The sequence below is a fragment of the Pan troglodytes genome, chromosome 22 (assembly GCF_028858775.2).
Source record: "Pan troglodytes isolate AG18354 chromosome 22, NHGRI_mPanTro3-v2.0_pri, whole genome shotgun sequence".
Taxonomy (NCBI): Eukaryota; Metazoa; Chordata; class Mammalia; order Primates; family Hominidae; genus Pan; species Pan troglodytes.
In genome coordinates this window covers 34,455,496-34,470,962 of record NC_072420.2, presented here as the reverse complement: position 1 = coordinate 34,470,962, position 15,467 = coordinate 34,455,496, and the positions used below count along the sequence as shown (strand labels likewise).

Genomic DNA, 15,467 nt, shown 5'->3' with positions numbered 1-15,467 from the left:
ATCATTACAACTCACTGAAATTAAGCAAATTCTACATATTCCCCCATAAAAAACGGTATTAATCTAAAACCCATGAGGCCACACCAATCTAAGCAAGTTTCCACTTTATCCAAACCAAAGAACTTTTCATTCCTTACCATATTGAAGCCAGCTGAGCCTGTGGTAAACTTGATTGCATAAGAATAGTTCTTGCTTGGGGACCTAAACAGGAACCAGGAAAAGGACATACAGATGAGTCAGCAAATACTCACTGTACAGGAGGACCAGGGTTCTGCGTATGTGGACTACTCCATGACCTCATGCAATCACAATGCTTTAAATAACATTTGCTACTACCGCAGGGGCTTTGTAAAAAGGAAATTAAGCCCCAATGAAAAAGAGGAGAAACACAGAGCACAGCATCTGACACATAATAAATTTTTGTTAAATGGATGTTTGATAAAGAATGACCATGTGAAAGATTTAGAGTTTCAAAATATAACCTGACCTTTTGACCACATTACCATCTTTATTTGTATTGGGCTTTATTTACAAACTTGAAAGTTATTCTCTTTAAGTTTTTGCCGCTGCTACCACCTGCTGTCTCCGCATCTTTTGCCGCTGCTACCACCTGCTGTCTCCACCCTGCTCAACCTCAGGCAAATTCAGGGAAGATTCGGAGAATCTTAGAGGAGGAAGGGACCTCGGAGAGATCTCCGGGAAACTGTTTCACTAAACAGACTTAAAAAGAAAAAAAAAAGTTGCAGGAAGCGCTAATAGCCAGGATTAAAACACATTTCCAGCCTGGTGTGGTCACTCGTGCCTGTAATCCCAGCATTTTGGGAGGCTGAGGCAGGCAGATGGCTCGAGCTCAGGAGTTCAAGACCAGATGGCAAAACCCCATCTCCACCAAAAGTGCAAAAAATTAGCTGGGAATGGTGGCATGAGCCTGTGGTCACAGTTACTCGGGATGCTGAAGTAGGAGGATCGCTTGAGCCCTAGAGGCGGAGGCTGCAGTGAGCCAAGATTATACCACTGCACTCCATCCTGGGCAACAGAGTGAGACACTGTCTCAATTAAAAAAACAAAACAAAACACATTTCCTATGTTAGCCAAGAAAAAAAAAAAAAAGAAGAATTCCTGGAATTTCTACTCTTCTCTCAAAATAAGCTCTCATTTCTTAAAATAATCATAAACATCTTCACTTCTGGTATGAAAGTGGCCTTAGACATCAGACAAACACACAGTAGGAGACTCAGTTTAAATAAACTACAGTCAGAGAGGGAGAAATAAATACATCTTCCTTTCCAGCACTGCCTCTCAAGATGTGGTCCCAGGAAGACTGCTGGACAGAGGAATGGAAGGCTGTGGCAATTTTGTTGGGAAGATTCTGGTGTATATGTTTTTGCTTTTTGCTATTTCATTATTCAAATGTCACCTCATCAAAAACCACAAAACTGGATGTGTTTTTGCATGGCCAGCAGTAGAGGTCAGGGAACCAAGGAGCTGCAGGCTCTAGTCCTGGCTTAGTCTAGACTTTGCTGAGTGACTGGGCAAGGTAGTCTGGACCCTAGTTTGCTCATTTCAGATAAACCGGTCTATGATCCTTTGGGGCAGTGAGCTTAGCATTACATTAGCACATGAGAGGTGCTCTAATGGCAGGTAACATTACTGACAATAGTTCAACTTTTATTTACATATAAAATCCTGACAGAAAAGCACACATACGGATACATGTGGATATATACATGTGCACATGTACACAGCTGAATTAATTTTCCAAAGTGAAAATACTCAAACACTATGGAGGTCATGAAAGAGAGTATAATCGCACCCCAGATGCCCCTATTTGCCTCTCTTTTAGACTCACCTACCACCAAGGTAGCCTAACTTCTAACCAAATAGCCTGTCCGCTGTTCCACCTGGCTTATTTTGCTCAATATATTGTCATGTAGAATTGTAGAACATTAATCCTTACTGCTATGCAGTGTATCATTGTGTCATTACATCCTAATTCACTGTCCATTCTACTGTTTTCTTTTCTTTTTTTTTTTTTTTTTGAGATGGAGTCTCGCTCTGTCACCCAGGCTGGAGTGCAGTGGCGCCATCTTGGCTCCCTGCAACCTCCTCCACCCAGGTTCAATGATTCTTCTGCCTCAGCCTCCTGAATAGCTGGGACTACAGGCATGCGCCACCACACCTGGCTAATTTTTGTATTTTTTTTAGTAGAGACAGGGTTTCCCCATGTTGGCCAAGCTGGTCTCGAACTCCTGACCTCACGTGATCCACCCACCTTGGCCTCCCAAAGTGCTGGGATTACAGGTATGAGTCACTGTGCCCAGCCTGTCCATTATACTGTTGACAGGCATTCAGTTAGTCTTCAATTAGGGCTACTATTAATAGTGAGCATTCTAACTTTTGGTGAATATATGAACACATTCCTGCTGGATGTGTGTGCGTACATGAGCACATGTGTGTTTTGGGAGCATCTAAGAATAAAAAACAATCTACTGAATTCATGTGAAGATTCTAAAGGACTGTGGTACAATGGAATGAGCAAAGTTCAGGCATCACTTTCTTTAGTCTGTAACACTGTATCTAGAATGTTGGTAACAAAGTAGAATTAACAAAACTTTAGTGGGTGATTTAATTTACACTTGTAACAACTGCCCTTACTCCAGAACTATAAAAAAGGAAGTTAATATTTTATCTATTACACATAAAAAGCCTAACAATAAATGTGAAGAACTAGCTCTAAACCTGGATATCAGGAGACTTGGATTCTAGTCCTGACTCCCTAATGGCATGTGACATTAACAAAACTACTTTAACTTTCTAAAATGAAGTTCTTCCATCTGTGAAATGAGGAAAATAATCTACAACAGGGATTGGTAAATTATAGCCCTTAGGCCAGATCTGGCCCACTGCCTGTTTTGGTAAGCAAAGTTTTATTAAAACAGCCATATCCACTGATATAAGCATGACATATGGCTGTTGTCATGCTACGATGGCAAAGTTGAGTAGTTGCAGCAGAGAACATATGACCTATGAGCCTAAAATATTTATTGTGCTATTCTTTACAGAAAATGTTTGCCAATCCCCACACTAGAAGATCACAATTATCTCTTGTAATTCTACTATTTGTCTACATATGTCCTAAATCAATGTTGCAAAATATTAAAAATAGATCAGCAACAGCTAAGATAGCATCTTAGCACATTTGGACAACACACAGTTGAGCTTTGAGTGCACAGAACTCTTCTGCGGAAACCTAGGTACATAAAGGGATATCGGTTTTGGAGTACTGGCTTATAAGGGAACATATGAATAAAACCAGAAATCCCAAGCACACAAACCCCACTTCTGGCATCCATGTTTGGGCAGGGAAGTATGGCTAGAAAGGAGAGAGTAACTACATGAAATGAGCTTTATTTAAAACAATGACTAAGACTTCAGCTTTTCTGATTAATAGATGAATTACCAAATAGCATATTCATTGTTTCAGAATGCAACAATAAAATATCTTTGAGAAGAAGGGCTAGCATTATTAACAGGAATACCAGAGTTCTAGAGCTTCTTACATAACCTTAATTAAAGAATGACCCCTCTCTATTTTATAAGGCTGTCTCTTTTAAGGGCATGCAACAGTTACACATCAAGCCATGAAGGAAGAACAGGGTGTCCAACAGGATGTATCGGCTAAATCAACCCAGATAGTCAGTGGGGTAAACAGTGCCACTGTTAAGGCCAGACGCGGTGGCTCACGCCTATAATCCCACCACTTTGGGAGGCAGAGGTAAGCAGATCGCTTAAGCTCAGGAGTTCGAGACCAGCCTGGGGAACATGGCAAAACCCAGTTTCTACAAAAAATACAAAAAATTAGCTGGGCATGATGGCACATGCCTGTAGTCCCAGCTACTGGCGGGCTGAGGTGGGAGGATCCCCCGAGCCTGGGAAATCCAGGCAGCAGCGAACCATGATTATGTCACTGTACTTCAGCCTGGGTGCCTATAATCCCAGTACTTTGGGAGGACAAGGTGGTAGGACTGCTTGAGGTCAGGAGTTCAAAACCAGCCTGGACAACAAAGATCCCACCTCTAAAGAAAACTTTTTTTAAAAAATTAGTCCCTGCTACTCAGGAGGCTAAGGTGAGAGGATTGCTTGAGCCCAGGAGTTCAAGGCTGCAGTGAGCTACTATCGCACCACAGCACTCCAGCCTGGGTAACAAAGCAAGTCTCTGTTTCAAAAAAAGAAAGAAAAGAAGTGCTTTTTAGCTCCTGAAAACAAAAACCCACAAAAAACAAAAGCAAGAAGGATGAAAAACAAGAGATTACAAATATAAATTATATATTTCTTTTGGGCCATGTTATATTCTGAAACCTTTTCTCAACTTTCTTGATATTTTGCTTCTCCTGCAGCTGAGTGAACTGCTTTGGGGATTCTGACTTCATAAAATTATTTTTATAATTGTGATCAAGACAATGACCTTTATGTTCCATCCACCTCAACAAATCAGCTGTTTCCATCAACATTCTAATTTAGTATAAAACATACTTTATATTGATTCCTAAGTACATAAAGGGAAAAAAAATTAAATTTCTATTGTTTATTCCCATTTTAAAATTTACTGTAATAAATTATTCTACTTGACATGACTATACAAAGGTCTGGCTCAAAAGTAAAATTCCCACCTTAAATTCTTGCTGGATCAAAGTAGCAATAAGTATGCAGATAAACAATATCAAAATCTGCTTTCTTTCCAGTATATTTCAAATTTTACTTTCTGCCTCAGATATTTAAAAGTTCTAAATGCTCAAGTGCCTGGGTCATTATATTTGGAATGTAGATACTGCATATCATTCATAAAACACACATCCTACCAAGAAAGAGAGAATTTCTCAATCAATGTCTCAACTGAATACTATTTTAATCAACTCATAGCAAACACCAACGTTTTCAAGAAATATTTTTGGATTCATTGGCAATGTAGTTCTGGGTTTGTATGGAGCACTGGTGTCAAACAAACCATGTAAAACAGTACTTAAAAATACATTATTAAATATACCTTCAGTGGGCCGGGTGTGGTGGCTCATGCCTGTAATCCCAGCACTTTGGGAGGCTGAGGTGGGTGGATCACCTGAGGTCAGGAGTTTGAGACCAGCCTGAGCAACATGGTGAAACCCTGTTTCTACTAAAAATACAAAATTAGCCGGGCGTGGTGGTACATGCCTGTAATCCCAGCTACTTGGGAGGCTGAGGCAGGAGACTCACTTGAACCCAAGAGGTGGAGACTGCAGTGAGCTGAGATCACACCATTGCATTCCGGCCTGGGCAACAAGAGTGAAGCTCCATGTCAAAAAAAAAAAAGCAGAGCCTGCATAAGCTAGGCTGGTTTTGACAGCTACTGCTTTATGAGGCAGTATGACACATCAAGAATCTGTGTGTATTTATTAGTCACCCATTCAAACATAAATACATGCTTATTTGGGGTGACTGCTGAGATCCTTAAAGGGACCAGAGTTCAAGATTAGATTAGAACCCTTCAAAATCTCGTCCAACTGTGACATTTTTAAACATAAGATACCTTTTTTCTTTTGGGAGTAAAAATTGCAATTTTAAGTAATAGCAAGGAAAAAATAGTAAGAATCATTTCTTAAAAGTGTTTTGGATTATAATCCTCCCCTTACCACACTCCACCACACAGGAAACCTAATTTTTTTCCCTTCCTTTCATATTTGTCAGAGGGCAGTTAGTTTTTCCCTTTATCATTTAATATTCATATCAGAGGTCTCTATTTTCTTTTATTAAAGTTATACTTTTCTTTATAACTTTCTTTTTTTTTTTTTTTTTTTTTTGAGACAGAGTCTCACTCTGTAGCCCAGGATGGAGTGCAGTGGCATGATCTTGGCTCACTGCAACCACCTCCCGGGTTCCAGCAATTCTCCTGCCTCAGTAGCTGGGATTACAGGTGCCCACCACCACACCCGGCTAATTTTTGTATTTTTAGTAGAGACCATGTTGGCCAGGCTGGTCTTGAACTCCTGACCTCAGGTGATCCACCCGCCTCAGCCTCCCAAAGTGCTGGGATTGGGATTACAGGCGTGAGCCACTGCACCCAGCCTTCTTTATAACTTTCTAACAAGTATTTAAACCTTCGTGAGAAAAATTTTGAACAGTATGCTAAAATTCCTGTCTATCCTTCTGACGTAGATAACAGAATCATTCTTCTTTTAAAAAAATCCATTGAGATCACCTAAGTTAACTCTGGCCTTTTATATTAATAGATAAAGAAATATCCAAAGTGGTGAGCCCTATCTAGGCAGTGACAGAGCCATGTTCTCAACTCCCTGCTTTCACCCTGCCTGCTGCCTCCAACTCTAACCTAGTGAACAGACAGCTTCAAGTTCATCAAGTTCAAAGCTGGACTTCAGAAGTTGAAGCTAGTTTTTGTTCAAAGAAGTGTTTCTTTGCTAGTGCCTTGATTTGCATATCAGTGGCTTTCAGCATACAGGAGTATCCCTGGTCTATATTCCATTTTACCACAAAGCAATGGGGCATGAGAGAATGATATAACTATGTAAAGAGTTATCAGTGGATAAGAACATGAGATAACAGAGACAATGGAAACACTGCCAAGAAATAAGCACACAGACATGGAAAATATCTACGACCCAATATCTAGAAACAGTTTACACTGAAAACAAAGATCATATTTCACTAATTTTTATTTGTAAATACCTGTTAAGTGTCCACTCATAGTTTTGTCATGACTATTGAATAATTGCCTGTATTTCAGTCTTGATGACTGAGGAACAGCCCATTCTGCCACTGGTGGGACACTGTGGGGAAAAGAAAAAGGAGAGAAAGAGGATTATCCATAAGGAACAGCCTGGTAAAGTTCCTTAATGACAGTAAACTAAGAACTTCTCTAGATAATCATATCTAACTTTCATATTTTATTCATTTTATTATCACTATTTCTGATTTTTTTTTGCCATGGGTATTTCCCATTTTTAAGATCATAAACATTTCCCTCAAATAGATAATTATTTTTCCAGAATCATGGATAAACACAATAGACTGAGAGGCTGTTTCAAGTTGTATATATAATAATTTAAAGGTTCTATAAAAGTATGAAAAACCTCTTGTAACTGAGGTAATACAATAATGTCCAGGCTATTCTAATTTCTAAAACACTTCTTTTTTGGTTAAAAAGCAATGCTAAAAGCAAACCAATAACTGCCTTTAAAGGTACTAATTCTCCAAAATGTTTTAACTTTCTATACATGAATATACAGGACCCATTTCTTAATGAAGTGAAATTACTCCATTCTGGTAAGTTTAAATTCAGACCCATTGGACAGTTTCCCAGAGAGAGAGAGAGAACAGAACATTTCCATGGTCACACATAAGCAGAGTGGGAATGGAGACAGCTTCACTTTCTCGACTACAATCCAATACTGATCTCTCCTTGCCAATGTGCCACAATCCTGAGCTGGCCCAAGGACACACTTGCCAGTAGTTAGGCTGCGTCTACACTTCCTTAGTGATTAGTTCCTCAGATGCCACTGTCCACACAAATATCACACTGGTACCAATGGCTTGTTAAGCTTCGACATCTGAATTAAACCCAATGGCTGAGCTCAGACAGTAAAAATGGCATTCCCCTTCCAGGACAGATTACAGCTAATGCTCTGTCTGCAATTTCACTTCAACAAAAATATCTATTTTAAACATGTAAAAGCACAATCTTACTGAAATACTGAACTTTTTAATCATCATTTCCATGTGTTATCTATGCACTTATACCTATTATATACAGTTCAAGTATAGGAAATACCTCCCAAACACTCGAGAAGTACTTATATGAATTCACCTTTTTCAATTTTTATGAATTTCTTAATAAAAAACACTTACCATGATCTATTCTGCTGTGGGTACTTCTGCACCAACCCTCTCATGTTAACTAACTAATATTTTGCTGATTCCAACTCCCACCTATTTGTCAAGAAGCTAACTATCTAGTTGCTACACGCCAGGAATGTTGGGTGTTACATACACAAGTTGTCCCAGATTACACTTATCACATCAGAGTTTTCTGCCAAATTCCTGAGAATTTAAATAGACTAAAAACTCATGAAGATGTACCCAAAAGTTCAATACTGCATTGCAAAAATTGGCTAGAAATTTAAGTTATTAAAAAGGTGACAACATAAAACAGTTGTTTCAATAGCACTAATGTTTGCTAATACTGATAGTTTATTCATTCTAATGTCACAAATCAATAAAGCAGATTTCAAAATTGCTTCTGCAAAGTCATAATAAACTCAAAACTTCAGCATGGTATAGGAGAATTTTTTTTTTTTTTTTTTTTTTTTTTTTTTTTTTTTTAAGAAAGAGACTTGCCGTGTTGCCCAGGCTGGAATGCAATGCTGCGATCTCAGCTCACTGCAACCTCCACCTCCTGGATTCAAGCAATTCTCTTGCCTCAGCCTCCCGAGTAGCTGGGATTACAGGTGCCCGCCACCACGCCCAGCTAATTTTTTGTATTTTTAGTAGAGACGGGGTTTCACCATGTTGGCCAGGCTGGTCTCGAACTCCTGACCTTGTGATCTGCCCACCTTGGCCTACCAAAGTGCTGGGATTACAGGCGTGAGCCACTGCACTCAGCCCAGGAGAATTTTTTTTAAAAAGGAACTTAGTGTAAGATGATATAGGTTTAACTCTCAGCTCCACCAAGCACTAAGCTGTAAACTATGGGTGAGGACTAGAGCTTCTCTGGGTGTGCTTCCTCATGCACCATCTTGAGACATCTACTGCATAGGTAGCTATGGGGTTGAATAGGATTAATGATGTGCCTGGCAAAGTAGATGCCCAATTCAGGCATCTTAAGGGTAAAACCGCAATTAAATGGAACACAAATAAATACCTGTATCCTACAATTAAGTTTTTTAGAGAAAACTTGCATAGTTAAGAACACACGCCTTAAAATCAGACATAACTCAGTTTGACTCAGCTCTGTCACTTATGAGTTACGTTGTGTTGCACGAGTAACATAATGTCTCTGAGCTTGTCCCTCATCTATAACAGAGAGTAACAGAATCATCTCATGGGGAAGAATGAGTTAATGTAAAGCTGTTGGCACAGTGCTTTTCAGTTTATGGATTTTCTTTAAATCATTTTTAAAAGGTAATGAAGGCATCACTGAATTATATTCAACATGCTTTTCTCTTGAAAGTGGGAAAATGACTTGATTCACTTAACAATTTCTAGTGAGGACTGACATAAGACAGGATAAATTCCAAAAGCTTTTTTTTTTTTTTTTAGGCAGGGTCACCCAGGCAAGAGTGCAGTGGCACAATCACAGCTTACTGCAGCCTCGATCTCCCTGGCTCCAGCCATCCTCCCATCTCATTTTTAAATTTTTGTATCGGCAAGGTCTCCCTATGTTGCCCAGGCTGGTCTCAAACTCATGAGCTCAAGCGATCCTCCTGCCTCAGCCTCTCAGAGTGCTGGGATTACAGGCGTGAGCCACCACACCCGGCCCAAAAGTTCTGAGATGGCTTAAAAGAGACTTAATTTCTCTTCTTAATGTAGCAGTATGCAAGGGTAAAACATAGGAGTAAAATAAAAATATGAAAGGTAATAATTGAAACCAAGGTTGGCCAAAACATAAGCAATAATGTCATGTCAGCTTTAATAAAATTGAGCCACACATTTGATTAATGTGAATTGTCCACTATCTGGATAATTTTTTTCATAATAAATCGTCTTTAATAGGATTTTACTAATTACCCATATAAACTCCACAAGATTATCTGAGATAGAATTAAAAATAAAGCCAACTATAACTCCAATCTTCATACAAAAATTTTATACATAAACTTGTAAATCATAAACACATAAAATAGTTCATTTGCTTTTTTCCCTTATACCCAGAATTTTATCTTACTGTTTTTAAACATTTTATTACTATCCATTTGTTATCCTCTTTAAAAAAAAAAAAATACACAAAGCCTTTAAGGAAATGTTATGTCCTTGATTTCTCTCATCTCTGCAACAAATTAATGATAAAAACTAGTGACACTATCCAGAAATTAAGAAAATTATTATTAGCACTCTACAAAAGCCTACAAAAAAGATGACAACAACAAAAAGAATATAGATGATTCATGGTCAAATTTATGATTTAATCAGGTAACGGCCTTAACCAAACTTCCCATTTAAAAACAAGCAAACTTACCTGGCCACATCAAATGACTGTGCCTTTTGTAATTTAGTGTTTAGTTGTGACCCTGGACCAGATCTACTAAAGGAAGAACTCTTTGGCAATGTGGCTGCTGTAAAAATAAATGTTGAATAATTTTAATTCTACAAAGATAAGAAACTTTCCCCAATTTACAAAAATTAAAATGCACAGTCAACAAATCTGAGGCAGAAATAATTCCCCCTTCTTGCCAGCCTAGACTGAAAAGAGCTTTTCCCTCCTTACCCTCTGTCCTCCTGCCAAAAAGGTTTCTAGATTTACTTGTTCTACTGAAAATCACCTTACTATGTAGTAATGCTGATTTCCATAAAATTTTACTCTTCATTAAACATTTTGTATCACATTTTATAGGACCTATTCCAACAGTTAAAGAGGTAACAGCTTAAATATATAAAATGGTATTTTTTTCACTGCACTGAAGGAGCTGAAGTATTAGTTCCAGATGTAAGAGCCAAGAAGTCACAAACTGTAGTCTTGGCCAGATAACATGTGACACTAGGGAAGGTCAGCTTTTGTGTCTGATTATCACTGGGGTTGGTCAGTTGAGTGTCAGAAAAAAAACACTGCGTCTTAGCCACATTCCCTCACTCTTGCCTGATGGCAAATGACTTGCAACATTTGCCATTAGCCACAAAAGAATAGAAGACTCAGAGTGTGTGGATTTGCTTATGCCCCTGGAAAAACAACTGCACACACTTTCTGGGCTACCATCATGTCCACAGTCATGGTCATATATGCAAGATGAACTACATGTGACAAGAAAAAATCTAAAAAAAGGAGATACATTTAGCTTATTTGGCCATAACTTAAATATATATCCTGATAAATATACAACAAATTCAGGGGGCCAAAGGCGCAGAAATGTTTCAAGTATGATGCTAAAACCCATGTCGTCAATACTGAATTTACTTAGATGTAGTCAAAGTACTTTAAAAATAATACTTTCCATATTGATATGAATTCATTAAGATGTTAGACCAAGGCTATCTACATCTACAGTTTTATACTTTAACTAAAGGAAAAAAGACTTAATAAAGTCTCAAAGTGGAATTAATTAAACCAGAAACTTTTAAATCCTTTCCTTCAATTAAGCAGGCATGTAATACCATAAAATAGTATAAACTGTTCTTTTTTATCCTTTCCCACAACCCCCAACATAGTTCTATTCCTAGGGGATTGGCTTGCTTATTAGCAATTCATAGTGGCTAAAGAAAAGTAGTAACTGATACATAAAAATAGAAAATGTTCAACTACAGTTCAACTTCAATTGCTCTTCTCAGCCCTTGAAAGAAAATTACATTTGTGACTTTCACTGCTGAGCTCACCTTTGTCCACAGTGGTACCCAGAAATCTATAATTCTCTTTGACTCTCTCCACACTAACATATCCCATTTAATACAGTGGAAAAAATGTGAAATCAAGTGAAAAAAATAAAGATATTTTCCTCTGGACTAAAATATCATTTAAACATAATCAGAACGTGAAGAGAAAAGATTTTAATAATGAACAGCAAAATACAAGCAGTAAAAATTCAGCCTATGGTTTCAGCAAGTCACATACCAGGATGAGCAAATGCAGGCAGAGGTTGTATAACAGGGGGAGCCCCGTTAGTCAGGGGGGGCACAGCTGCTGTGGGAACAGAAGATACTAGGGTTGGAGACATTCCAACAACTGGAATGGATCCCATTGGCACTGGAGCAACAGCTGTAAGCGGTGGCATGCTGGCGATACCTCCCATACCTATGAAGAAAAAACAGCTCAACACCATTCACATCCAATCACGTTTCAACATTGAATAATAATTAACCCAGTACTGCTTAAAGAAAATCACTTTCCAGCTGTAATATATTCCAATTAAAATAGGGCTTCAAGTTAATCATTTTAAAGAGTAACAAAAATTATGTCAAGGATCACATCAAAAGGACTCAAGACTCAACCTGAAGACAGAACAAACAAGATGAGAATCAAAAAGAATAATAACTGCAGTGGACTTAAAGGCTCAAATATAATTAAATCCATGAGTTCAAAATGATATTTAAAAATAAATAAAATCCTAACTGGTCAAAAAAGGAGGACACTAAGGCAATCAATTTACTACTTTGAAAACTAGTAAATAAAAGGTAGAAAAATCAAACTGCAATCTGCCTTTCCTATGTTTATTATACCTCAGGGAAACCACATGTTTGATGGGGAAAGCATCTTTATTCATTTTATTTTCTTTTTTCTTTTCTTTTTTTTTGGAGATGCAGTCTCGCTCTGTCACCCAGGCTGGAGTGCAGTGGCGTGATCTTGGCTCACTGCAACCTCCACCTCCCGAGTTCAAGTGATTCTCCTGCCTCAGTCTCCTGAATAGCTGGGATTACAGGTGCCCACCACCACGCCCGGCTATTTTTACATTTTTAGTAGAGATGAGGTTTCACCATGTTGGCCAGGATGGTCTCAAACTCCTGACTTCAGGTGATCCACCTGCCTTGGCCTCCCAAAGTGCTGGGATTACAGGCATGAGCCACTGTGCCTGGCCCTGGAAGCATCTTTATACAAAAATATTCTAACCAATAAAGAAGAAATGATAAAACAAAAATAAATGTTTCCAGCTGGGCACAGTGGCTTATGCCTGTAAACTCACTACTTTGGAAGGCCAAGGCAGGAAGATCTCTTGAGGGCAGGAGTCCAAAACCAGACAAGGCAACATAGCAAAATTCCATCTCTACAAAAAATTTTAAAAATTAGCCAGGCATGGTGGTACCCGCCTGTAGGCCTAGCTACATGGAAGGCTGAGGTGGGAGGATCACTTATGCCGAAGAGGTTGAGGCTACAGTGAGCCACAATCACATCGCAGTACTCCAGCCTGGGCAATACAGTGAGATCCTTGTCTCAAAAAAAAAAAAAAAGTAAAAAGCTTACCTTCTTTTTTATTTCTCTGTCCCAACTTTAATACCTTCTTTCATGTGGAGTAAATAAATTTTAGTGTTTAAATGCCCCCTATTGATTTTTTTAAAATATTTTTGTTTGTTTGAGACAAGATCTCACTCTGTTGCCCAAGCTAGAGTGAAATGGCATGATCATAGCTCACCGTAGCCTTCACCTTCTGGGCTCAAGCGATCGTCCCAGCTCAGCCTCCCAACTTGCTGGAACCACAGGTGTGCATCCCTACACCCAGTTTCATATATATATACGTGTATTTTTTTTTTGGCGGGGCGGTAGAGATGAGGTCTTACTATGTTGCCTGAGCTCGTCTCGAACTTCTGGGCTCAAGTGATCGTCCTGCCTCAGCCTCTCAAAGTGCTGGGATTACAGGCGTGAGTCACCATGTCTGACCTTTACTATTTTTTAAAAGTAAATTTTCTTTTCAACCTGAGAAAGCTAACTGAAAAGAGTATTATTACATAATAATAGTAATTAAAATTTTCTTTTTTTTCTTTTATTATTAGAGATAAGGTCTCACTCTCACCCAGGCTGAAGTACAGTCACGTGATCACAGCTCACTGTAACCTTGAACTCCTGGGCTCAAGGGATTCTTTTGCCTCAGCCTCCAAGTAGCTGGGACTATAGACATGCACCACCAAATGCAGCTAAGTTTTTATTTTTTTGTAGAGACAGGGTCTTGCTATGTTACTCAGTCTGGTCTCAAACTCCCGGCCTCAAGCCTCTCACGGTGCTGGGATTACAGGGGTGAGCCACTGTATCCATCCAAAAGTAATTTTCTATGTGGTTGTTGTAGGGATTAAAATCTCCAAATTAATTTATCATAATCAACTTCTAATGGCAGAATATAGAAACTTTACACAAATATAGCTCATTTCCCTTTCTCCTCTTCTGTGCTATTACTGTCGCATACATTATAATATGTTATAAGCCCAATAATAGAGTTATAATTATTACTTTATACAATCTTATATCTTTTAAACTTGAGAGAAAAGAAGAAAAATAGATTTATGTGGTCTTCTAAATTAACCTACATATTTACCATTTTTGATGCTCTTCATTTCTTTCCATATATTAAAGTTACCACCTTTTGTCATTTCATTTCATCCTGAAAGTCTTCATTTAGTATTTCTTCTAAGGTAGGTCTAGTAGCAATGAATTCTCTCTGTCTTTGTTTATTTGAAAAGGTCATTATTTCACCTTCATTTTTAAATGATAGTTTTGCTGAATATAGAATTTCGGGTTGAATTTTTTCTTGCAGCATTTTGAATATTCCACTGCCTTCTAACCTCCATTGTTTTCAATTACAAGTCTGCTGTTATTTATATCTATGCTCCCCTATCCATGATGAGTTGCTTTTCTCTTGCTGCTTTCAAGGTTTTATCTCTGTGTTTGGCTTCCGTAGGTTAACTATGATGTGTCTGGGTGTAGATCTCTTTGTATTTACCCTACTTGAGGTGTGTTGAGCTTTTGATTGTGTAGACTATTGCTTTTCACCAAATTTGGCAAGTGTTTGGCTTTTATTCTTCAAATATTTTTCTGTACCTTTCTCTCATGATCCTCCTTCTAAGACTCCCATGACACACATATTGGTAAACTTGGTCTTGTTCCATAAGTCTCTGAAACTTTGTTATTTTTTTTTCAATCTTTTTGTTCCATATTCTTCAGATTGAATAATTTCTATTGATTAATCTTCAACTTCACTGACTCTGTCTTCTGCTATCTTGAATCTGCTATTAAGACCCTGTGGTAAATTTTTCATTTTAGTTATTGAACTTTTCAGGTTTTGTTTTTGTTTTGAGACAAGGCCTCACTCTGTTGCCCAGGCTGGAGTGCAGTGGCGTGGTCTTGGCTCACTGCAGCCTCCACTTCCCGGGTTCAAGTTATTCTCCTGCCTCAGACTCCCCAATAACTGGGATTACAGGCATCTGCCACCACGCCCAGCTAATTTCTGCATTTTTAGTAGACACGGGGTTTCGCCATGTTGGCCAGACTGGTCTCCAACTTCTAACCTCAGGTGATCCACCCACCTCAGCCTCCCAAAGAGCTGGGATTACAGCCGTGAGCCACCGCTCCCAGCCTTAGTTATTGAACTTTCCTTTTTTTTTCTGTGACGGAGTTTCACTCTTGTTGCCCAGGCTGGAGTATAATGGCGCAATTTCGTCTCACTGTAACCTCTGCCTCCTGGCTTCAAGGGATTCTCCTGCTTCAGCCTCCCACATAGCTGGGATTATAGGCGCCTGCCATCATGTCCAGCTAATTTTTTGTATTTTCAGCAGAGACGGGGTTTCATCAT

General features: G+C 38.7%; 1 protein-coding gene across 9 annotated transcripts in view; it reads right to left on the bottom strand.

Moving 5' to 3' along the window:
* The window catches only part of ITSN1 (intersectin 1), a 257,189-nt gene that overhangs the window by 137,263 nt on the left and 104,459 nt on the right, over window positions 1-15,467 (bottom strand). For all 9 annotated transcript variants that reach the window (XR_001715152.4, XM_016947143.4, XM_016947144.4 and 6 more), the window contains exons 6-9: window positions 11,807-11,986; window positions 10,223-10,319; window positions 6,718-6,818; window positions 138-201 (exon numbers count right to left, since the gene is read on the bottom strand). Coding sequence is in view for 8 of the 9 variants with exons in the window: in XM_016947143.4 (XP_016802632.1) it covers window positions 138-201; window positions 6,718-6,818; window positions 10,223-10,319; window positions 11,807-11,986 (442 nt within the window). In the remaining variant the exon portion in view is untranslated. The remainder of the gene's footprint in view (window positions 1-137; window positions 202-6,717; window positions 6,819-10,222; window positions 10,320-11,806; window positions 11,987-15,467) is intronic.